A 24,149-nucleotide genomic window follows, 5' to 3' on the forward strand; every position below is an offset into this window, starting at 1 on the left:
ATAAATGGCAGACATGTATGAAATTGCACTCTCAGGCGTCTTCAGCTTGATTTCCTTCTAAATGTGCACCGAAGCTCTATTTCTGATTCATTCATTCATTCATTTTGCAATCCCTTCTCTGTACACATTTGGGGCAAATTTAGAAACTCTTCATCATCAAAAAAGCCTAATGTAGGCTTATCTTATATGACTGCCTTCACTACTCCATCTGAGATATGGGACTAGCCTGAGGCCGCCCTGTATCCCCGTAAATGTTTTGAGCACTTAGTACTACTACTACTACTGTAGTAGTAGTAGTAATAGTAGTAGTAGTAATATTTTTGTCTCAGTTGTTTGACAGCTGTCAACCATGGGCCTGGTGGTTCCCACAAATATCTTTCTTGCACAGCACTCTATTTTAGGCTGCTGGGGAGCTGTGCGGTGATGAATAAGTTCACAATGTGGGTGTGTTCAGTGCCATGTTGACTTTGTGTGAGGAAGTTGTTTAGCCTGAGTGATGTCAGTTGTACAGATGTGATGGACGCGAACAAGAGATATCCCTCCTATTTGCTGAGCTGGCCCACCAGCCTCATCAGCATGAATCATAAAAGTTCAACATGTCCTTTTAGAACGCCACATTGTGATGTTGCTGGTGTGATCTGAACCAGGGTCGGGAAAAGCCCTACAAGAACAAGCTAGCAGGGTGAGGAAGTGGGACAGTACAACCTCAATCAGGACTAACCAGTGGTTAAAATACTGAAATTAAATGTTCGCATGACAAATGTGGTTGTCCAAATGACAGTAGCAGCAAAAGGCTTTGTGAATGCCCTCATTGTCGGTTGTTGCTTGCTGCAGTAATTCCCCTGATTGTATCACAGCTTTGCCGGTGAGGCTGAAGGGATTAGCCACCCATAGTAGGAGTGAATTGCTGAGCAATCCTGCGGGGCAGGGGTCTTTTTCTTTTTGCTACATATCCTACCCATCTGACATCTGTAACGGGCTCACAATCAATATTCATCTTTATTAAAAAAAAGCCTCCTCCAGCAGTTTCATGTGGCTGTGAAAGGCAAAAGAGGGCACTCAAAGGTCCGCATATCATTAAGGAGGACTGACGCTCTCCTGCCAAGGCCGACACTGCTGACCTTTTGTAGAATCCCTTCTCGGGCTTCCCAACAGCTTCAACTATTGGGGGGCAGGGCTTGTCACTTGCTGCCCTCATGGCAGGACAGCTCAGGAAGTCACTGAACCCGTGAAAATCCCTTTGCCTTGCACAAACCTCCTTCCTCTCTTTACCAGCTTGTTGACTCTCAGGATTCAACTGTTTCCCCGTTTATAGGCAATTTGTTCTCAGAATCAAATTGTTGCAAAACCAACAACACCCACCCCTGTTTTTAACTGCATTATAAGCTACTTTAGGTCTGGTTCCTGGAGAAAGGGGGGGCATATAAAATAAATAAAATAAATAATAAAAGCACGGTCCCGGGCAAAGTTCGGCAGTGGCAAGCTGAGCAGCAAAGTTATCCTGTGCGTTTACTTGCCCGATGCCGTAAGTTGGGTGAACTAACAGCACCCTAAGTTGGCAGGTGGCAGTCCACACAGATGTTTCCTTAGGGGACTGTACACAGTTTTGTAGGATTGGGGTGGAGGAAGCCATCCCACAGGCCCTTAGGTACCAATGGTATGAGCCTGACCCCGTTGACTTGGCCGTTTAGTCTGGCAGACCCCTTGCTTTGACTTGGTTTGTCCGGTGATGTGCAGCCTGCTCTGTTCCTCCGAGCTCAGTGTTCTCTCCTTATCCATATAAAGTCATTATATGGACAAAGGGATTACCCAGCGCTAGGCTCCCCCATGCACGAAATCAACTCACACAGACTACTGTAGGTTCCAGGGCCCGGTTTGCTTGGCACTAATTGCTGGCTGCACTGAATTGCATGGGGTAAATCTGGTGTCTTCAGAAGAGTTTTGAAAGATTGTAACTGCTTACTGGCTGTTCCTTTTAATAAAATACATATACAATTAGAATAACAATGTTTCAGTACTGAAATTTGAGTAAACATACACAAGCAAAAAAAAGATACTCATTTAAAACTTTAGAAAGTAGTTTAAAACACATCAAAGAACAGTGATTATTCTCCCCTCCCCCTTTCTGGAGTCATTTCACTCATTTCTCACCCAGGCATTCAGTTTCCAACTGTAAAAAGGGAGATGCTTGCTTGCTTGCTTGCTTGCCGGAGGTCCGTAGGGAAAGGGGCAACCTAGCCTTGCTCAGGACAGGGGTGTTCTGTAGCCTAAAAGCAGCCACCAACAGGCCTTTTCTCATACCCTCACCAGACCTGAAGGTCTTAAAAGCTAGGAAGGATTATATGGAAAAATCTGGTCCTGCAAACAGCCTGGACTGAAGCTGTTCAGGACCTTTGTAGGTCATCACCAGCAGTCTAACTTTGGTCCCGGAAATGTTTACATTTAAGGTCTGTATCAATTTAGTGCATGTTTACCTCTGAGTGTAATCGACACTTCTTTTGGGAGTCAGGTACAGGCTAGGCAAGGGATCCAGAACTGAGTCAAGCTCAAGTTCATTGTGTCCAGATCCCAAAATTAAAACTGCCATGAGAGGCTTATCTGTTTTTGTTCTTTTTTTTAAAAAAAAATGGCTTGGAAGTGTCAAACTACAGGATCTCTTGACAAACTGATCAGCCTCTGGTCACCATTCAAATGAGAACCTACGTAGACTTTAAAAAATGGAAAGAGCTTCATCTCCTAAAAAGAACTCTGCCGGCAGATGAAGGAGCAAAGGTGGTCCTCCAGGCAGTGAAACCAATGGAGTAGCTTCTCTTCTCTCCCCCCCACCTCTGCTGCAGTGCATAGGGTAGCCATGGGTGTGTCCTTCTCAAGCCTCTTTCTACTACAGTTCCAGATAAACAAGTCAAGCTGTCAGATGGACCTTGATGTTGTCTGCTCTCTGCGCTTCCTGATCTTGGCTCTTTCCTTCTGGGACTGCGGAGCAGCCTTCCAAAAGTGCTTGCGAACCGAGCAGACTCAGCCATCCTTAGGCGTAGGTGAGAAGGACCTTGATCTTGGCAAGCCGAAAGGGTCGGGGGGGGGGGAGCTGCAGCACAGCAAGGAGAGGACCTGCCAGAAGAATATGGAGCAGAGTTTTGGAAGGATCCCTTCTCTTCTTGGCAAAGATTTTCCCTCTCCTCTCTTTCTGGGAAAGCTACAGGCCTGATGGGGTAGAACTGACAGGTGCGTTAGTCCGTTTCCCTGCCCTCCCCCTGCAAAGCTGTTTCTCCTGTGCAATCTGCTTTTGCACCTTTCTCCCAGCTCTGCTGGTCCCCTAGAACTTAGCTGGAGCTGCTGAAAAGCCTTGGCAATGTTTGATTCCCCTTGCTCCGAAAAGGTTTCTCTTTCTAAATAACCCCGTCTCTATGCCATCTATATATTTTGCAGGCAGCTTTTAAAGAGCAGAAATATACGTTTTGTGAAGTGTGCAAGTGAATCAGTAAAGGCACAGTGTATTTTTAAATCTTTCACTTCCCTCCGTCGTCTGGTGTCAGCTTCCCTTCCTGTACATCTCTACCTTTGCAGCCTTCCTCTATTCCCCAAGCACATTTGCAACTGGTTTCTCTCTCACACACACATTGACTCCCCCTTCCCCTTTTTACAGTCGAAAGGAAGAAAGAGTCTGAGGCTGTTTCCTTTTCTCCCTCCCTGAGACCTGATTAGAGTTAAGAAACAAGCAAGAAAAGAACTGGATTGTGAAGGGGAACAGTTGCAGGGGGGAAAGGAAAAAAAATATGGAATAGGCTTCCTTGGAATCGGGGCAAGGAGAAACACTTTGCCAAAGTAAAAAAGCCAGTAGGTTTTAGACCTTTGGAGACATTGTTGTGGCTTCTGATATGCCTTTGAGAAGAAAACAGTGTTTGCATCCTGTCCTCTTGAGTTCCAGTGGAAACGTCACTTACTCCTCCAGTATTGCTTAAAAGTTACAAGTTTGGGCAAAAACACCAGGCACATTCCCTTCAAATATATTGGATGTTCTCCTCTGAGAGCAGTTCAAAAAAGTACTCAAATGTTGACATTGGTACCTGAGAATCTGAGGTACTAGATCTTTTTTCAAACCGCCACAACAACACAGACGTGTTTTCCGAGCTTTGGGGCTGCTTATCCACCTCTCTTTTACCACTTCTTCCAAACACATACTCCATGAAGGGTCTTGATCCCGCAGCAGTACCAGCAGCATTCTTTCAAAATAGCCATCTTGTCTGCAAGCCATTTCTGGACGCCCATAGTCCTCAGCAATAACCATCCGTTCTCTTTCCTTACACCCTCCGCGCAAAGTTTAAGGGTGCAGATACGAGGCTTCAGAAGACCACCAGCTCCTTGATGCTTCTTTTGTGGCGCTGATGTCACCTGTCCTGCCTACCTGAAATCCACTCTGGCATCCTTGAAGTGTGTGAAGGCCATGTAAAAATAAATGACGGTGTCCAAAGTCTATATGTCTTTGCTGTCATGGAAACTGGCGCTAGAATTCCTATGAGGGCAGTGGGCAGTAAGGGAGGAAAGGTTGGGGGAAAGGAAACACAGCTGTCCAGGCAGAGCCTGCAGGAGGGAACTTCCATGGGATTTAAACATGCCGTTGTGCAGCGACAGCTCGTGCCTGGCAAAGTAAGGGATGCCAGACGTGGAGTGAGGCAGGCAAAAGATTGGTTTCCTTTGGGACTTAGTGAGCTTAGTGTGTTCTGCTCCAGAGCCCCCTGGGGGCATGGCGCTGGAGTAATGGCCGCCGGATTGCCAGTAATGAGAGGCGAAGGTTGCCAAGTGATCTAGGGACCCTCAGTCCGATCCAACATGATGCAGAAAATGTGTTCAGGGAGTCGAGTGTCAGCCAGCTGTCCTATGCCAGCTCTGTTTGCATTTGTTGTTGGAACTAAAGCAGCGTCCTGTGCTTGGGCTGCCTTGATGGGGTTATTTCGTGGAGCAACGCATTTGCACTGTTCAGGGGTGGGAGTGGGGGGATGCCTAAATCCAGGCAGGGCGGCTGCCCCCGTCCGGCTCCGAACTCCTCGAGGCGTGCGCTCCCCGTGCTGCCGTAGCTCCGCAGAGCAGGCTCGTCCTTGGTGCCTGTCTGTGTACCCGGTTGCTAAGGAGTGTTAAAACAGAGCGGAGCTCCCAGTGACGCAGACGGCGCTGGGGCCGGATGAGCGGGCTGAGGCCAAGTGGAATTTCTCAGACTGAAGTTCTCGAGCCCTGCAAAGGGGCCCTGTTTCAGGCAGAAGAGGAGGCCAAGCCAACTTCATTCCCACTGTCTGGCTTACCGCTTGCAAAGGGGGTCTGGCATGTAAGGGCAGAGCATAGAGCGTTCCTCTCAAAAAGGAACTCCTCGTTTCTTCAGACAGCTGCAGGGCAGACTCGAAAGAGAAAGGGCACCATCAGCAGAAGGGACGCTTCGTTTCGTTTAAGGAGAGAGCAGAGCTGTGCGTTTGCAGGGGCCACCGCAGCACACGAGGCAGGAGGAGCGGGCGGGGGGGAGTCATGATCCTGGCAAGGGTTAGAAGACCTTGCGCTGGTCAAGACCTCTCCTGTATGATGACCCCTAAACTAGGGGCCAAAATGTTACGCTGCATTAAAAACTGAGCACCGCCCATAGAGGCTTCTTAGAAATCCCTTCAACTGCTTCGAGCTCATCCTTTTATCATTAATCTAAAAAGGGTCTATAAAAGATGATCATACGAGGAAATTTGCAAGCCATGAAGAAAAGAGGAGGACCGAACATGAGGGGGAATGGGTCAGTAAGGGATCCAGAGCTTTTACATAGTTTGTAAGACCAGGGCTGCTATTGATGGGAAGTGTGGGAGATCTCCTCTGGACAGGATCACTATACCTTCAGACCTGTTTGACAGCACAAGAACAACAACATGTCTCTCTCTGTCTGTCTGTGTGTATGTATCAGTGATACATAAACTGCCAACTTCAGTGCTTTTAAAGAAAACTTAATTAAAATGATCCGTAGTTCTATAATGCATGTAACCGTATGTATTATAGAACAGAGTTTAGTTCCTCAGCCTTCATAGGCTATTCAGAATTTTGCAAAGTCAAGCTGAAGCCCTTTTCGCCTTGCTGATTCAGGGTGAGGTGGGAAGCGGACCCAGAGCGGAGAGGCAGGGAAAGTTCTAGGCACACACAGACACACCCCTTGGGGCAGGGGGCAGGATTCGGGCGTCAGCATCCCTAGCTAGCTGGTGCTTCGTCGTGGTGCCCACAGATGGCGGGTCAGAGTCTGTCCTCCCCCTCCTTAACACAATGGTGTTGTCATTTTAGGCAACAGACCTTATGTTTTCTAAACCTGCTGTTGGTCATAGACGGGTCGCGATCGCCGGAGGGAGAGCTAGGGAGCCTTTTGGTCTTTGCTTCTGGGCAAAACAGCAGTCTTTTTTCCACGGCTTTTCTCCCCCACCCTAGCCTGGCAGCAAGTCCAGCCATTGTATTGCAGGCAGTGAGCAGGATGTAGGGAGAGGGAAGGCAGCCGCCCGGGACGCTCACTTTCTCAGAGCCCTGAAACCTTGCTGAGCCGAGGCTGCATAACCAAGCGCTTCATCTGCTGCAGAAATCTCAGGGGTGGAAATCTGTGGCCTGGAATGTGGCTTTGCCTGTGCCCCATTTCGTCCCCTTTAAGCCCTTCCTCGAGATTCCTCGCGGTGTGCGCCAGAAGTCTCTGCTTCCAGCCTGAAGGTGGAACTGAGTCACCCGTGCTCTCATTAAGTCCATGCCCTTTTCTGATGTGTGTCCGCTTCAAGTTGTTCTTTCTACTTCCTTGTTGACCCTTGCCAAGTGTTTGTTTCCACCCTCCTCCTGCTTTGGAGCCTTGTGCCTGTTAGATGGTCTCTAGCCGCCCTGGGGCTGGTCGAAGGAGGAGTTCCTTCTGACTAAAAACCTGTTTTTCCTGGCATTCTGATTTTTTTCCCCTATCGGACTGGACTTCCAAACCTGGAGGCCCCCATCCCGCCCTCAGTAATCTTTCTTACTGAGAGTATGTTATTTACAGGATTAGTCATCCAGAGAAAATGGATGGTTGCCCAAATATTTCACAGCTGGCACTTAGGTATTTATACCGGTTTTCCAATCCATAAGAGTCTTCCAGGTGCCACCTGTTTTTGTTGTATTTCCTTTTGTTTTGTTTCTTAGGATTTTGCTGGATAGGCCCATCTTGTGTTCTTAGTGTCCATGCTGGGTTGCGTTAGAAGGCTGGGAATGCCTGACTCTTTGGAGAGACCGTCGCCTGTCGAAGGAGCTCATCGTGAGCTAATTGGGGCGATGCTCCCGCTCTCAGCGGTGCATACATACATACCATAGCCTGCTTCCGGCAGCTCCCTCTCCCTTCCTTCTCCAGATGCTTACTAGCGTTGTGCGGATCTGCTAGCTCAGCAGCGGGTCTCTTTGGTAATTGTGCAAGCAGCTGAGCCCTTCTGAGGAAAGCCAAGTCACATTTTTCGGAAGGGCTCCAGGACATGCAGAGGATTCCTCTTGCTCCCTGGCCCTGATGTTGTGAAGGGCGGCCGTGCCCCCTTGCCTCTGTTCTGTGCTTAATTGTTAGAAAATATGTCAGGAACTTCCTTGGCTTGAACCATCTTATCTGCTTCCCAAATCTATCCTATGGCAGACCCCCGGGTGGTGCAGGAATGGAGGGATTCGTGTGGCTTTGGCTAGTCTTACTATGGAGGAAAGAGACGTAATCCTGTTTTCCCACTGCGGCAAAACCACTCTAGAAAAATGTTTACTTAAATCGGCCCCTTTTGGTTTCAGTGAGGCTTATCTCAATCAGTGTTTTTGGGGTTGTGCCCTCAATTGCAGCCTTCGTTATGCTTCCTACAGATTAGGTAAACTCCTGTGAGTTCAATGAGACCTCCAAGGAAGAAGATTTAGGACTGCAGTATTGGCTTGTGGAGGGTTTGCAACAAATGCTTGGGGCATGGAAGGACCCACAAGATAATGAGTTTAACAGGCTAAACAACAGAAAGTGACCCCTGGAACCTTTTTCTGGAGCTGTAGTGATTATTTGCACACCTGGATGTCTCTGAGACTGGAAGTGGCCAGAATCTCTTGCGTGAATTCATGAGCCTGCTGTGCTACAGACATTTTAGCCTCTTTTCTCTTGACGGGCTTTGCAGATTATTGCAACCATGCAAAATGTCTTGAGGAGAAGCCACCGTGGGGGGTAAGAGAAATGCATTTCCTACAGCAGTCACTCCTCTTTCAAACCACCTTCGCCTCTTGAAAAACAGAACCTCCCTCGGTCTAGGAAAGGCTGTGTGTGTCACTTCTGGAAGTCTTTAAACCTTGGAAAGGAATTGAAGGCATAGGGCCCACTTTTGACAGATCGTTCCTTCATCAGATGGAGATGTATGGAGGAGAGCATGGGAGTCTGAGACTCCCTCCCTCCAGTGTGAGTGTGGGGGGGGGGCTGTGAGGGGCATTGGTGTCATGTTGATGGGGTATATGTGGTATGTTCCACAGTGGCTTATCATTGTCTCAGTGCACTGCACAACAGTGGCCCCAGGGGGCGTTAGAATCAGTTTGCATTTGTCCAGCCCCAGTGTGGTCAGCTGTGGTCAGCGTATGAAGAAATGCAGCTGCACCCCGTGATGTACAGGAGGGTTGGCCTCCCTGCTGACCTTTGCGTAGGGTTTGAATGTGGATGCTAGATGGAAGCCTACAGCCTGCAAGGCGTACCGCCATTAAGTTGCAGAAGGGTAGGAGAAAAGGCTGCTCAGACTACGTGGAAGGGCTGGCTGCTTTTTTGGTTTGTTTTTTTAAAGGCATTCCTCTCTCAGTAGGAGGGGTGTTATGGATGGAACCAAAAAGGAATAGAATCCAGTTCATGGGGTTCTGTGAAATCTGCCAATTCCCAGAGAAGTTATGGAGCCTGTAAACAAACAACACTGGCTGGCAGCCATCTGGTCAGCTTGTGGGGGCGGCGGGGGCAGGGGGCGGGAAGAAAATGCTTTTCAAAGCCTGATGCCAAAGGTTTTTCTCAGGCCAGGTAGCCTTTCCAAAAATCATCGTAAGAGGAGAGAGTTTTTCTGCTGTGCAATGTTCTGGCCAGGTGCGACCAGTGCTTCTTCGCTGGGTTTCTGTCCTTGTATGGAATCCTTCTAAAAGGGTCCACCTCTCCCAAACATCTCTATTTGTTTCTATTTTTATTTATGGCAACTTTATCCTACTTTTTCTTCCAAAGGGATCATATTCTTTCAAAATCTTTGCATCAGCTCTGTGGGGTAGGCTACAGTGAGAGGAAATGCCTGGTGCAAGCTTAGGTTGTTGACTTCACCGATGAATAGAGACTTGAACTCAGGTCTCCCTGAGCCTAGTCTGGCTGCCTACGTTTCCATGCTGGCTCTCCAATGCCATGAGCTGGCCTGTGTGTTAATTGTTTTTAAGGGAATCTACTTCCAGTACATTGTGATCCCCAGCCTATCTTTCAATGTCACTGACGGCATGAATGTTGTGCATCATTACCAGAGTTGCTTCCTCCATCTCTGTTCACACATGCATACAAAGGACACCAACTAATGGTCACAATCATGGTGCAGAAGTCACAGCTGCAGAAAGATGATGACCAGTAAGGACAGATTTTTGGTAATTAAAGACTTCTTCCTTTAGTCCTGTGGCTCGTCTGACTCAGGAGTATCCATTTCTTTGCCTAGATGCCAAGGGAGCCATGGGATAGGAGGAAGATGTCTTTAATTACCAAAAGTCTCCCCTAGCTGGTGATGTCATCACCATTCTGCAGGCATGCAATAGGACTTGGGCCAGCTGATTGATTAGATTTATACCCTATCCTGTATCATGAACTCTCAGGGTGGGATAGAATAAATTAGAAATGTTTTTAAAAAAGACAATTTGAGCATTTGAAAAGGTGTCTGTCACTTGCATTGCTGTGGAAACAGTAAACACATACCATAGATGAAATATGGTGCTGTAAATAGTTTTGAGGAGCTGGTAGTCCTAGATTTTATTTTTGTTTTTGTTTTTTAATTGTGCTAGCCTGTTTTAATTTATGTGCATACGGTTTCAGTGCCTTTCTTTTTCCTTCCAACAGAGCTGAGAAAACGGAAGTCCTCAGTGATGATCTGCTTCAGGTACTTTAATTCATGGGTTAATTCCTGGCTTTTGTCTTGATTCCTGAACTGACCCTGCCTTTGGGGAATTTAGTGGCTCCTGTTTGTCACATGGCAGTTAGAAAACCTGCAGGACGGTTAGAGGCAGTGGAGGAGAGAATCCACAAGGTCACAAACACCAGCCGAGAAGCTCACAAGGGCAGTGCGGTTGAAAGCAAAAGAAGCCCCAAGAAATGACAGTGGTCCTCTGCTTATGGAAGAGGGGAAAAAACTACCGTATTTTTCGCTCCATAAGACGCACCTTTCCATAAGACGCACCAATTTTTTAGGAGAAGAAAACAAGAAAATATAATCTGTTTTCTTTGCTCCATAAGACGCACAGACTTTCCACCCCCCTGTTTTGTGGGAAAAAGTGTGTCTTATGGTGCGAAAAATACGATATTTGAAGGCTGGTCTCCGTCCATTTCCCAAGAAACAGGCCTGCAAATGGGGCAGGCAGACTGAAGGATCTTGGCCGGACTCCACTGCAACACTGGGATTTTCATAGGTGTCGACTTGTCATTCAGCACTTGATCAGTTGGGTCTGTTCCAGCTGGATCTAGCAGTTGGAGTTAGGCCTATGTGTTTTCCTGAACTTCTCTTGATGAAGCAAGAGGGAGGAAAAAGGGGGGCAAGTCTCCCACAAACCCCAAGTTTGTTTGCTGAGCCTGGTTGTGAACGGAGGTCCTTCTGAGGGTGAAGCTCAGCCTTTGTGCCCAGTTGTCTTTTGAAAAGATGCTGATCGGAAATGCCTAAAAGCGCCTTTGAGGAAGGAGCAAAAGTATATTTAAATCTTTATACGTAGGAAGCAGCATTTACATTTCCTGCCTCTGCTGCTATTCCACTCTTTTCCTCTCCAACCTGTGGCCATGGAGGCTTTGTTAGGCATTGTCTGCATGGTTTGAAGGTTATCCTCTTGCAGGCTATCCTTAAAGCACTGGTTCTTAACCTTGAGTTATTCAGGAGTATTGGACTGCAACTCCCAGAAGCCTTCACCACCAGCTGTGCTGAATGGGGTTTCTGGGAGTTGCAGTTCAAAAGCATCTGAGTAACAAAGATTAAGAACCACTGCTTAAAGGATACAGACATAAAGAAACCACCGAATCAGCCAAGAGACATCCCATGTCCTGGAAATAGGATTGTACAAGGGAAGGGCTCAAGGCTGCTTTCCGGCTATAGGTTTTCTGTTCGTCTGAATCTGAGAAAGGTTTCTCCATCATCTTTGTTTGCCTTCCCTGCAGTCTAGCTCTGCTAGATTGACGGAGGGCTCAGAGGGGGGTCTCGGCCATTTTTGCAAAGGTGTATATCCGGCCCGCATCCCCCTCCCTCCCCCCTCAGGAGCAAGGAAAGGCAGTCATTGTCTTGGAGGTTTCAGGAAGTCCCCCCCCCCCATCTGTCACTCATATCAATTTGTCCAGCCATCCTATAAAATCTGTAATGCGGGTGATTCCCACGACACTCAGGGGAATGGAAGAAAAGCAGGCTTTTTTTTTCTTTTCAGCAGTCAGGAAGTAAGTAAAAGTGGGTTTTTTGCCATGTATGGGTTGTACTGCTGTATGTATAAAGAATTTTGTGCATTTTGGGCTTGTCATTTGGAAAAATGAACAGAGAGGAAAAATCAAGGAAGCTGTATAAAAGAGGCACACACACCCTGTGACTTTACCCCTGTAGCTAGACTTGGCTTTCTAGACCTGAGATGTGGAAGTGTGCTTAGTAGGTAAGCGAGTTTAAAGCTCACCCACCCCACCCACCCACCCCCAGTCTGCTTTTCTACGCTAGCTTTCCTCCATGTGTCTAAAGGGGGTTTCTGGTCTCTCCGAATCAGCCGGATGGGGGGGGGGGATAAGCTGATTTGGCAGCTGTCCTGCGTAAATATCTGCAGCAAGAAGCTCTCCTTGCCAAAAGCGTTGCTTGGGCTGTCCGATGTCGTTGCCTGGGTAACTGCATGAAATATTTGGAGTGGGGATGGAGGGAAGCCAGAAAGGCTCCTGCCCAGCTGTTGGCCAACCATTTCTGCCATCATGGCTTTCCCAGGCACAGATATTTCAGCCTGCCCTGCCCAGATGGAACCGCTTACTCATTGGCCTGCTTTGCTTTGCCGCTGAGCAGAATCTGTCCCTAAGGGATCGTGTGTACGTTTCCTCTGGTGAAGCTCCGTGTGTTTCAGCAGATGACACAAGCCTTTCTGTCCTTGAGTCATGCTCCTCTCGGCTTTCCTTTCCAAAGATGCTGAGGTGCCACTCTGACAGAAAGTCGCATTCTGGGCGATGCTCGGGATGCAGTTAAATGCCAGGCTGCTTAACAAGATGTTCCAGAGGGCTGCAGAAGAGCAGCCTTGGGCTCAGCACACAGACTCCTGTTTGGTGATCCAGAAAGGACCGCCTTACAAGGAGCTTGCGGGACTGAGAGACAGCACAAGAATTGACCGCCTCATGGCGTACAAGGTTGCGTGTTTTCCTGCCTATAGACTTACGGAGCAGTGGGGCAGAAGTACAGCAGATGGACACCTTTGTATAAACGTGCAACGGAGCTCAAGAAAAGAAAAGGATCATGCAGCCGTGGGGAGAGGCAGTAAAGATTTTAGCAGCAAACATCATGCTCCTTGATGGAGCGGCCAGAAAAGCCTTCCTCGGAAACAGCCAGTCCACAACCAGGGGGCTGCTGTAGAATAGTCTCAGGGACTGCTAGACCTGCATCTCAAAAAGAAATAAAGCACCCTAGAACAACCCCCCCAACAAAAAAATCCACACCCCAATTCAAGATGCTAAACACGAGCCAATTCTGTGCCGGTTGATGCCAGGGGTTCACAGCCATGGTTTTTACTGATATAGTTGTTTTGGTATTTATGTTACTTTTTTCATGGGCTGTTGATGTTTTGATTCACCCAAGGAAACAGGGATGGTTTGTTATAGCCAAAGAGCTGCAGCTGCACCCGGGTGGCACCGTTCAGACCGTCAGAGCTGTCCTAATGGGGGGGGGGGTGTGTGGACGCTCAGCCCCCTCCCTCTCAGGTTTTCGTTGTTTTTATACGAGTCAACATTTCTTTTAAATGTGGAGAGGTTTCTAAATGTAGCTGGCTGGGTAGCTAATTGGGAGTTCAATTCCCCACTGTGCATCCCCAGAGAAGAGCCAGCCTAGGGGGCCTTGGGCCAGCTGCACAGTCCCAGGGTGACCCCAGAAGAAGGGAAAGGGAAAGCACTTCTGAGGTTTTTTTTACCTAAACAATTTTGAGAAGGGTTGCCATAGAATTATCTTGATGGCATAAGGTGATTTTTGTCATCATTATAAATGTACCCACACAATAAAAGGGTCCTGCATTTAATCTCAGTGTCCCTGGATGCATTCCACCCTAAAGTGTGAAATATCACTTTGATTGCCTTATGTGCCACCGAAAAATGTACCCTGCTGTCTTTTGGAAGTTAGGTGGTTGGGTCAAAGAATGAGCCTGCCTTTTCCAGAGCGAAGGGCAAGGGCTGCTTCCTGTGAGGCGACCCAACATGTTCTCCGTGGTGGGATGTTGTTTGTATAAATCCCAAGGCACCTTTTGGGCAGAAAAAGGGCAGTCGGGGCCAGAAGGGAAGTTTGGCTCCTCTTTCAGCCTTCCGAGGAAAAGCCGCCTGCCGCCCAGCCTTCTCACCGGCCAGGTGAAGGGGACTCACTCAGCTGGAGGCAGGGTCTGGAAGGTCCTGTTTGACCTGAGCCGCCTGCCAGAGGGCTCCGCCATGTTCAGAAGAAGCGCGGCATCCCTCGCTGGTCCCCCTGGGAGGACACTCAGGGCCAAACTGGTCTTAAGATACGTGGCTCGGTTTGGACGCGACTTTGTTTCGCAGGGTGGTTGTGGTGCTTGGTGTGTTCCAAAGAGATTTTCTTGAAATGCCAAATGTCTCAAGTTTAAAGAAGGCCCTTGCTCTGGGGTATTGGGTGTGAATGCTGGAGCGTGCTCTTCTAGAACTGGTTGGGTTTAGAAAATGAAGGTCTCCAGTTTCACCCGGAGTCTAGTTCTGTCCACTAGTAAAGTCCGAACCCATTCCACTTGATGACGATTCCTTGCACGACGGAACAGCAGCCGCTTCCATCAGGGGCAGTTTTGTAATTGCAGATGTGCATCAGGCCTCAGGAAGCGTGCAGGTCTTTGAGTCAGAATTGGGTTTGACAGAGGAAAGAACAAGACTATGCATGGCCTTGGAATGCTTGGTGCTTTAAAACAAAACCAAAAAAAACACCCCAAACCCAGGGACAGCATTTTAAAACATTCCAGAGAGTTTGTATCTATTTACATGCCTCCTGAAGTTGAAACTTGTTATGCCCTTTTGGCTGCTTTTGTTCAAACAGAAACCATTCCAGAAGGCCTCCTTTTAACCTTTGTGACTCATCAAAGCACAGATAAACCACATTCCTGGGCCTGAGTCTGTGGAGGTTCCCAGCGGAACTTGGCAGGCCTCTCTCCACTCTTCCAGACACTGGAAGCAGGATGCATATTTGAACCAAGACCCCTGCTGTTGCTCCTCAAATGTACTTTGTGAGCATCTGCCCTTCCCCAGTGGCTTGGGGTGCTTCCAGAGGAGGGAGGGAGGGGGGGAGAGTGTGTGTCTGTGCCGCCTCCCTGCTTCGTTTGGATTCCTTTTCTTTAGCAAAAGCTGTCCACGAAGGAGATGGAAAGACGAAAACTCCCGAGTGACGGGGAGGGCATCATCTCTCTGGAATCGCACACAATTTTTCTTAGCACAGTCCCAAACCTGCAACAAACCGCACAATTCAGACTGCTGTTTGCACAGCAAGGCGTCTGCATTTAAATATGTTTACTTGGCTTTCTTCTGTAGGTTCAAGGCAACTACTGGTCACTCACCCAAGTCAGACGGTCCTGTCAGACAGGACTTCCCGGGGATTTGACCTGGAAGGAAACCTTGGGTGGGTGGGGTCAGTGCCAGGAGTGATTTGGTACAGCGCGGAAGGAAGAGGACTTACGGTCATCGTATGCCTAACCTTTCTCTCTCCTCCTTCTCCTGGTCTCTGGCTAGATTGAACGGCGCCTGGACACGGTGCGCTCCGTCTGCCATAATTCCTGCAAGCGGCTTGTGGCCTGTTTGCACGGGCAGTATGGAACCGATACAGAGAAAAGACACGTGAGTATTGGAGCCTTGAGGTCAGCGTGAAAGCTGCCCCTGTCCCACGGAGCCGCTCGTTCTCTTCCAAACAGCCTGGAGCGTCTTCAGAAACGTCGGCCAACAGCTGCAGGTCCCCCTGCCATCGTAAAGCCTGCCTGGCCCACACGGACAAGTCCTGTAGGCGCTTCCTGGCCCCCCTGCCGGCAGTGTGCCCGATACCCTCGTGCGCCTGTCCTGCCATCTAGGGTTCGGTCGTCGTAACCCTGGTTGCAGCGCTGTGGGTATAATTGTCCCTAGATCATAATAACCCTTTGGATGGTTGTAGGGGACACGGTTTCTGATAGGGTGCTGGGGGGTGCTGGGGGTAGTTCAGAGGGCACCCTGTGCCTTGGGGCTCTGAAGCCCCCCAGCTCAGACCCCCAAGCCCTTCCTTGAGACGGCATGCCTGGTTTCCTTCCATGGACATCTGGCCGTCTCTGGAGAAAGGCCTCTGCCTTTTCCTGGGACACTTCATCCTCACAGAGAGGCCCTACGAAGTGGCCCTGATCCATCTTTCCTGTTGTAGGAATGGTGAAGGAGCCCATTTGCCTGGAGATGAGTGAAAAAGGAACCTGCTTTAGAAAGCATGACTCTTCCCTGGTTTTCCCCGGTAGCTCTCGACCCCCCCCCCCCGCAGTCCTGAGTGAGCCCATCCTCCTAATCACTAGAAAAGGCTGAACCCCCAACAGGGGGAACCTCCGGCTGCCGAGCTCCTGGCGGTGAACGTTAACAAGGCCTCAGGACTGGGTGGAGGAACGTGGCGCCCCTTGTCCTGAGGTGCTTTTCCTTTTCCTCTGCAGAAGAAGCTCCCCCTCACCGCTTTTGCTCAGAACATGCAAGAAGGCGCTCAGCAGCTGAGTGACGAAACCTTACTGGGGTAAGGGTTGCCTGTGATCTCTCTCACGGGGCGGCTCCCTGTCTTTGGCCATTTGGAACTCCGGAAGTGGCCTAGCAGAAACCGGGAGGGTGTTCGCTCCAGTTCTGAAGCTGGCTTTTCCCTCTTGGCCTGTATCTTCCAAACAGCAGCGAAGCCTCGATGCTGAGGTTAATTCAGCTGCCTCGGCACCTTTACCTTCTGGAACCATTTTTAAAATTACAGCTGGGTGCCTCTGGCAGAGATATGAAACTTCACACCTGGCCAAGTGCAAATTGTGGAAACAACCGTTCTTAACTCTTCAGTAAAGCTACTCCAGGGGTTTCCCCCTATTATTATTATTTTATTTTATTTTTTGGCCATCAGTACTTTAGAGAATGTTGCTGCCTAGGAGGAAGTAGCATTTATGATGAAAAACATCCCAGATTGTAGGGAACACTCTGACAAAGAGATGCCCAGAGGAACAGAAGATACAGGCTGCTTTTTCCTGATATAAAAATCTAGCAAGCCTTTTTGTGTGTGTGGACATGGTGTGGTTTTGTGCACCCTGCTCGTAATGCTTGATTGAACGTCACCCTCTGTGGAGAGCATGCGCGTGCGTGTGAAGACGGCACAAGCAGTATAGAAACAACGCATGCCTCCCTCAAGCACATCGTTAGCCGTTCCAAGTCACCTTGCCAGGTGTTGCGGTCCACGGGAAGTTTATAGTTGCTCCTGATAAAGAACGGTGTGTCTGAAAAGGAGGGGTCGCTGTCCTCCTCACAGGCTCTCTGTACAAAGCAGGACCCCAGAGAATTGTGGGGTCCCTTCAGGCAACCAGGAGCCTTCCCTCTTCGGACAGATCGCTCTCCCCACGGAACAAGCCGAGAGGCCAGACAGGCCCCTCTCTGCGCCCAAGAGCCACCCGCACTGTTCCTGGAGAGGACTGGGGCTAAAGTCTCTGACGTCCGTAGTGCTGGACGTCCCTTTGGACCAGGCCAGGCTGACGGAGGAGACGGAATAGAAGAGAGGGGTGGGCTAGAGGACCGGTGGGGGGGGGCAGGTGTTGTGATTTGAAATCTGCTGAATGATATCATTTTGGACCCGGGCCCCATCCTTCCTCCTAGGCTTACCTTAGAGAGGGTGGTTGTGAGGACCAAACTCTAGTGGAGAGAAGAGTCAGAATTATGTCCCAAGTTTTTGAACTGTTTAGAGGAAAGATTGGCTGTGAAGGTGGTAGTCGGGGAAATGAGCTTCTTCTCTCTGCCTCCTCTTCAAGATCAACCGAAGGGCCCCGCTCCTCTGGCTTTGCAGCCTTGGCTTGAAGGCGCCTCTCTCTCTGTGTGTGTGTGTTTTTGGAGGCTCACAAACACCAGAGAGAGAGAGAGAGAGAGAGAGCAAAGGTGTTCTTTTCCAGAGCACAGGTTGCTGTCCTCTGAAGGTGCCCATGGCCACAGAGACTGGCGAAACATTAGGAAGAACAACCTTCAGAACAAAGAGCCAAAGAGCCCGGAAAACCCACAACAACCGTGTTCTTTTCCCCTTGAAGGAAAATGCTGGAGACCTGTGGCGAGGCAGAAAATAAGCTTGCCATGGAACTCTCTCACCATGAGGTGCAGGTCGAGAAGGAGATTTTGGACCCCCTGAACCTGCTGACTGAGGTAAAGGGCTTCAGCCTCTGCCACCGGTGGGATGCGGCCACCTCCCCTCCTGCAAACCCCGGCCCGCTTGCTTCGTCCGGAGGTGCCCCCCCCCCCGCTGAAGCGCAAGGCTGGGTCTTTCAAAGAAAGGCGGCCTCCCCACGTGAGGCGTTTTCAAGCGTCGGCTGCCTCTCGTCTCTGTTTTCAGACAGAAATCCCCAACATTCAGAAGCAGAGGAAGCAGCTGGCGAAACTGGTGCTGGACTGGGATTCGGCGAGAGCTCGGTAAAGGAGGGGCCCTCCCCCTCTCCCCACCCCCTGTGCCGGATTGCCAGACCGGGAGGGGAGCTTGGTTGCCAGGCAGGAGAGCTAGGGCGGAGGAAGGCCAGTAGTGCCCCCCTCTCTGGCCTGACCGTCCCCGGGGGTGGGTGGGGGCGCCTTCTGTGCCAAAGGCATCGAGGTCCAAGGAAAGGGGAGCTCCTCTCTTAACGTGAAGCAGGAACCCAAAGAGGACACGGGCCAGGTCACCTCCCTGTTGCAGCAGAAGGAGTGAATCACATGGATTCACTTGGTCTCCTTGGAGCGTTTGCTCCCTTGCTTTAGGTGCTGATTTCAGGAGGCTTCATCTGAGCCTGAGTGGGGGGGGAGGCATACTGGGCGAGGGGTCGGGGAGGGGAAGGCTGAACCTCCAGTGTTCTTCTCTGCATAGCAGGAGTCATTCTACCCCCCCCCCACTCCTCTCTCTTGCAGGTGGAACCAGGCCCATAAAACATCAGCGACTAACTTCCAGGGTCTTCCGTCTAAAATAGATTCCCTCAAGGAGGAGATGGATGAAGCAGGGAATAAAGTTGAGCAGTGTAAGGTAGGTGGCGCCGGGAACTCCTGAGCCAATTGCCAGCAGATGCCGCTCATGTTGGGCCTCTTAAAGGACTGTCCTTTCCCAGACCTTTCCCGGTCATCAGTCTAGGAGTGAAAAGCCCAGGATAGAATTCAGTCATGGCTGCTCCTGCCTGGGCCCCATGCAGCAGAGCTAGCTTCTTACCTCTGCATGTGGGGTTGCGTCTTTGAGCCTAGGCAGAAGGTGTCTCCAGATCTCCTGCTTCCCTGGCCATACGGTGTGTGACGAGGCAGTCTGCTCCAGCTTAATTTGCTGGCTTTTGGTGGACTTGGCCTACCCCTGGCCTCTGGACTCTCTTCTTCCTGCTTGAGAACTTCACATCCAGTGGGGAGGGTTGTGATCCATAATTGAAACCTGCTCTTTGTTTGGCCCCAAAAGGATCAGCTTGCTGCGGACATGTATAACTTCATTTCCAAAGAAGGCGACTACGCCCGATATTTTGTCTCTGTAAGTAATCCACTCCACTTGCGGTGCTTCTCGGGTCAGACGTACGTGTCACAGGCTTAATCCTTGTGCCTTTGTTGTTGTTGTTGTTGCTGCTGTTGTGCTCCTCCGATGCTAATGTTTGTTTCAACCTGTGGGTTCTGTTCCCAGTTATTAGAAGCCCAAGCAGATTACCATAGAAAAGCCTTAGCAGTCTTAGACAAGGTGCTCCCCGAAATCCAAGCCCATCAAGGTAAAGTAGAGCGGTGCCTCTGCCTCGCGCTTTGCCTGTGCTGCCTCTGCGCTCTCTTCCTCCTGACTGCACTCCTCCTTCTGGCATGCCCTCCTTTTTCAACTGAGCCCGTAGGAACTTTCTTGCCAGGCTCTGTCTCCGAAATCGCCTCCTTCCCCTCTGCAGCCACGTTTCTAACACGGCCTTTCCAAGGCTTCCCATTAATACACTAACAACTCACCAGGGACGGCGCCATCTCAAGAGGCGGCTGGGTAGGTTGGGGGCACTCCTGGGCTCGCCACCCAGAGCCCATCGCCTCTCCCTTGTGCACTTGGTCTGCATGGGAACGTGTAGAGGATCTGCCTTAACACGGTCTGGCCCAGGATACATGAGCAGAGGTAGATGGAGCACCTTCTAGTACAGACCAGAAGGAACTCCCGGTCATCTACTAATAGCAGCCTCTAAACAGACACCCTCACCTCACCCGATTAATGATGCTGCTGCTGGGAGTCAGAAGCCTTAGGCTTGTGATGAATGGTCAAACGGTCGAATTCGGAGGGACCCCAAGGGCCATCTAGTCTAGCCCCTGCTGGCAGTGCAGGGATGAATGGAGAAGGCACCCCCTGAGAAGCGTCCGTCTCACCTCTGTTGAAAAACAGCCACCGGAGGAGAATCCACCAACCTCTCAGCTCGATCATTCCATGATCAAACAGCTTTTCCCGCCAAGACAGGGAACTGTAAAATCCACCATGGGCAGAAGAGCCTTAGACCCGCCAAACCATTCCCAATTGACGTCATAAGCGATCTTTTAATTGCCCCTGTCTGCTGTCTCTTGAGTAAGTCAACTCTGGAAGGTGGCCGGGGGGGGGGGGGAGGAGGGAATGTGGTCAGTGTGGCCCCAAATGACACCCCCCCCTCCTCAGACTCCCAGCTTGGGCCTGTTCATTTAACCCTGCCTGAAGGCTGCACTTTGCATAGAGATGAGGTTGGGGAGGGGCTTCCCTCTGTTCTTCATCTGGTGGGCTCAGAGGGAAAGGTCTTGCCAAGCATCCAGTTGGTGGGTCCAGGTGTCTCGTGCGCCCAGCCTCTCCCAGGCATTTCTGGACCTTTCATTTCTAGTCCTTTCCTGCATCACTAACCGTCTCCTAATGCATCTGCGCCTCGGTCTTTTCAATAAGAACAGCAACTAAAGAGTTCAAAAGCAGCTTAGCTCACTCGACCAGTCGGTAAGAGAATGGAGGTGGCTTCTGAAAGACAAATTGCAAGGGCTTTTTGGAATTTTTGCTCCACACTGTGTGTTTGACCAAAGAAAACCGAGATTGCTTTTGAGCAACAGCAGCCTCTCAAACAGGATGAGGCATCAGAGAGGTGGTTGGCCAGCCTTTAATCTCTCAAAACAGAAGCTTTGCAGCCCATAAGCCGGGTGAGCTCAAGTTTCACCTCCCCCTTGGGGCCAGTTCACGCTCCCCTTCAGAAGGGCAGTGATTCCTTCCTGACTCAGCCTGGTGTAGCCCCTCGGGGGGGGGGGCTGGAGTCTCGCTACCTGCTGGCCTGCAGGACGGGCAGGGTGCGTCGATTGGAAGCAAAGGTGTGTGGATCATTTCGGTGCTAGTGCAGCCTCTGCCCACGCCAGAGCTAGCCTTCACGAGTGTCAGCTGCTCAGGAGGCCTCAACAGTTGTGAGCTGCGGGCACGAGAAACGCCAACCAGATGTGAAAACTCAGTCCTTATGGAAAGGAACCGAAAATACGTTTTGAAATACAGGGGGAGCGTTCCTCTGCTTGCCCGGAGGGTCATGTGAATTCGGTCCTCACGGGTGGCGAGCCTCTATTTTATGAATGAGACGCTCTGGCTGGGTCTGCCTGGCTTTCCGGAAGGTCCGCGTTTGGTTTGTTGCTGGCAAGAACTGGGCTCTTGGCTGTTTTTGATTCCTTCCAGAGGTGTTCGATTCTGGCTTCTCCCACAGGGCAAACTCCTCTGACAGGGCTTTGCCAACCAGCCAGTTCTGACCTTCCTGGTGATCCTCCTTTGGATCTCTCCCCCTCCCTCCCTCCCAGAGCGTTTCTCCCTTTTCCTCAGCTGACCCTTAATGCTGCTCCTCTAACTAGACAAATGGACGGAGAAGCCGGCCTTTGGGACGCCCTTGGAGGAGCATCTCAAACGCAGCGGCCGAGAAATCGCCCTCCCGATTGAGGCGTGTGTGATGATGCTCTTGGAAACGGGCATGAAGGAAGAGGTAGGCACGGGTCAACGTCCCCTCTCTGGAGTATGGAGAAATCTCTCCCTGGTTGGGTGGATCGAGGAAGTGGTGGGGGTGGGGCTGCCTCGGCTCCGTTTACTTTCTCCAGGGGCTCTTTGGAGACCCCCCTGCCAGGTGGGTGCCACCGAGACCCAGATGTTTGCTAGAATCTGGAGAGAGAGAGAGAGATTCTCTGCCTCCGATCAAGAGGGTCTCTCCTGATGCTGAGCTAAGGAGGTGTGTTTACTGCCGTCACGCAGGGCTTGTTCCGTATCGCTGCCGGCGCCTCTAAGCTAAAGAAGCTGAAAGCTGCCTTGGACTGCTCCGCCTCGCACCTGGATGAGTTCTACTCCGACCCCCATGCCGTGGCAGGTCGGTTGATCCCGAGAGGGCTGGGGCCGCCTTCTCCTGCTGGCCCTCCCCAAGGAGAAAGGGCAGCTGAGATAGGCTGTGCTTCGTTAGGAAGCTGGGTATTTTTGAACTGAGGCTGCTCCATTTGGACTCTCTTGTCACCGCTCTGCTTGAGTGGGAGTCTCTCTTTCATCCCTGGCTGGGCCAGGTCTTGGGGGACCCAAACAGACCCGCCAGGATGAATGCAGGGTTTGTGTCAACCAATTAGAATCATTCCTATTCCAGCTTCATAAGCTCTGGCTGGTTTCTGGCTCTTGACCTCATGCCCAGGCCCTCAAAGAAGTGTTTCTAGCGCTCAGTATGGTTCCTCCTCCGGCAAGGTTCTGCTGTTGTCTCCCTGAGCCAGAAGGCGCGGGGCATGTTTGGTGGAGAGTGACCGACTCAGGCTGGATCCCAGCGATGGGCCAAACGCTTGCCACAAATGCAAGCCACAATCCCATCACATTAAGGCAAATGGCGTTTTAAGTCTTGGCAGCCGATGGCCACTCCTGTGCAAGGTGCTGGTTGCATTGCTGGACACGCGCCCAATATGATTGGCGGCAGGCTTCTGGATATTCCTTTATGCATTTTCTTTGTGTTTGGAAAAGGAATAGACTCAGACAGTTTTCTCTGGAAGCCGGTTGCTAGCAGAACTTTTGTGCCTGGGCAGAATAAGGCTGCTTGGAGCGCCACCTAGTGTGGATCACCTTCCTTTAATACAGTGGTTCCCCCACCTTGGGTCACTCAGATGTTCTTGGACTACAATTCCCAGAAACCCCATCCAGCACAGCTAGTGGTGAAGGCTTCTGGGAACTGCAGTCCAGTAACACCTGGGTGACCCAAGGTGGGGAACCACAGCTTTAACAGGTGAATCCTTGTTCTCTGTTTTAAACCACATCCGTCTCCCTTTTATTTATGTATTTATTCTCTTTCTATACTGCCTCAAGCAGTACACTGGGTGGTACACAAGATTAAAACAGTACTCCGCAATAACCAAAAAAGACATTCAAAACAATACAGCGACACCACAGATAATAATAAGCATAACAATGAATAACTATGTAAAATTCTAAATTTTAAAAAAAGATTACTATTGACAGTGTCCCAGAGATTCACTTATTAAAGGCAGACTCCTTCTGAGAGCTCAGTGTAGGAGGGAGATCTTATTTTTGATTTTTAAATGTCCTTACAACTTCAAACAAAAGTCGCTAAGCACTGAAACATAAAAACAACGGGAAGTGAAACTGTTCTAGCTACAGATGCTATTTATTAATTAGAATAACATTAGAAGGCTGAAAAAGATAAAGATCAAAAATTTTTTAAAAGTGGAAGCTTGTAGAGAGGGAATTCATTTCCTTCAGCTCTTCTGGGCATCCTGCTAGCACCACGGGAGACCTCGGAAGCAATGCCTTCTTGGTGCTGTGAGCAGCATCTGAAACAAAACAAAACAAAAAAACCACCCACAACCCAAGGCTTGACTTGGTGTGAAAACGGCCTGGGTTCTCCCCCCCCCCGGAGGCTGCCGAAAGAGGCTGGGGGGGGGGGGCGTGTCACGCGCAGCCTGAGCCCTGTCAGAGAGGAAGGGGAGGCCGGCGGGCACCGCTTGGCCATTTCAAGCCTCCCTGTTGTCGCTTCAGGTGCGCTGAAGTCTTACCTGCGGGAGCTGCCGGAACCGCTCATGACCTACGCCTTGTATGAGGAATGGACGCAAGTCGCCAAGTAGGGACCGCCTGCCATTTGTTTTTTCTGGGATTACTGAGGGGTGTGAGATTCCTCGGGAGGGGCCTGCTTCTCTCTTGACTTTCCTGTCAAGCTCCTCTGGATGTTAGATTTTTTTTTTCTTTTAAAGTTTCCCCCTCTCCTCTCCTCCTGGGCTCCTCTGAGCAACGGCTCGGCTTGTTTTCCAGTCTTCCTCCTCGTTCTGTATCGTTTTTGACTTTGTGCCTTCAGGCCGAGCTTCCCTCTGGGTTGCCATTGCTTTCTACCCGGCCCTAAGGGCTAAGGGTATACTTAAATGCTGAAACATTTCCTGTGCTGCCTGCGAGTAAAACGTGCAGCATTTGGTGGGCATAATGTCGGGAACGGGGAGCTGCAAAATAGCCCTCCTTTCCCAAAGGAAAGCCATTCAGAAGTTGGCTGCTTCCTGGTCTCCCCGAGGGGAACCAGCCGCCGCTGCCCCCCCCCCACGTGAAATTGCA

At 50.3% G+C, this 24,149-nt stretch overlaps 1 protein-coding gene across 4 annotated transcripts in view; it reads left to right on the forward strand.

Annotated features, from left to right (window-relative positions):
- Positions 1-24,149, forward strand: part of ARHGAP17 (Rho GTPase activating protein 17) — a 40,381-nt gene that overhangs the window by 5,534 nt on the left and 10,698 nt on the right. For all 4 annotated transcript variants that reach the window (XM_072982651.2, XM_078381419.1, XM_078381418.1 and 1 more), the window contains exons 2-12: positions 10,076-10,115; positions 15,152-15,256; positions 16,078-16,154; positions 17,680-17,791; positions 17,979-18,055; positions 18,521-18,632; positions 19,047-19,115; positions 19,263-19,344; positions 21,431-21,558; positions 21,822-21,933; positions 23,589-23,670. In XM_072982651.2, the coding sequence (XP_072838752.2) occupies positions 10,076-10,115; positions 15,152-15,256; positions 16,078-16,154; positions 17,680-17,791; positions 17,979-18,055; positions 18,521-18,632; positions 19,047-19,115; positions 19,263-19,344; positions 21,431-21,558; positions 21,822-21,933; positions 23,589-23,670 (996 nt within the window). The remainder of the gene's footprint in view (positions 1-10,075; positions 10,116-15,151; positions 15,257-16,077; positions 16,155-17,679; positions 17,792-17,978; positions 18,056-18,520; positions 18,633-19,046; positions 19,116-19,262; positions 19,345-21,430; positions 21,559-21,821; positions 21,934-23,588; positions 23,671-24,149) is intronic.

Source organism: Pogona vitticeps, chromosome 13 (assembly GCF_051106095.1).
Source record: "Pogona vitticeps strain Pit_001003342236 chromosome 13, PviZW2.1, whole genome shotgun sequence".
Lineage (NCBI taxonomy): Eukaryota > Metazoa > Chordata > Lepidosauria > Squamata > Agamidae > Pogona > Pogona vitticeps.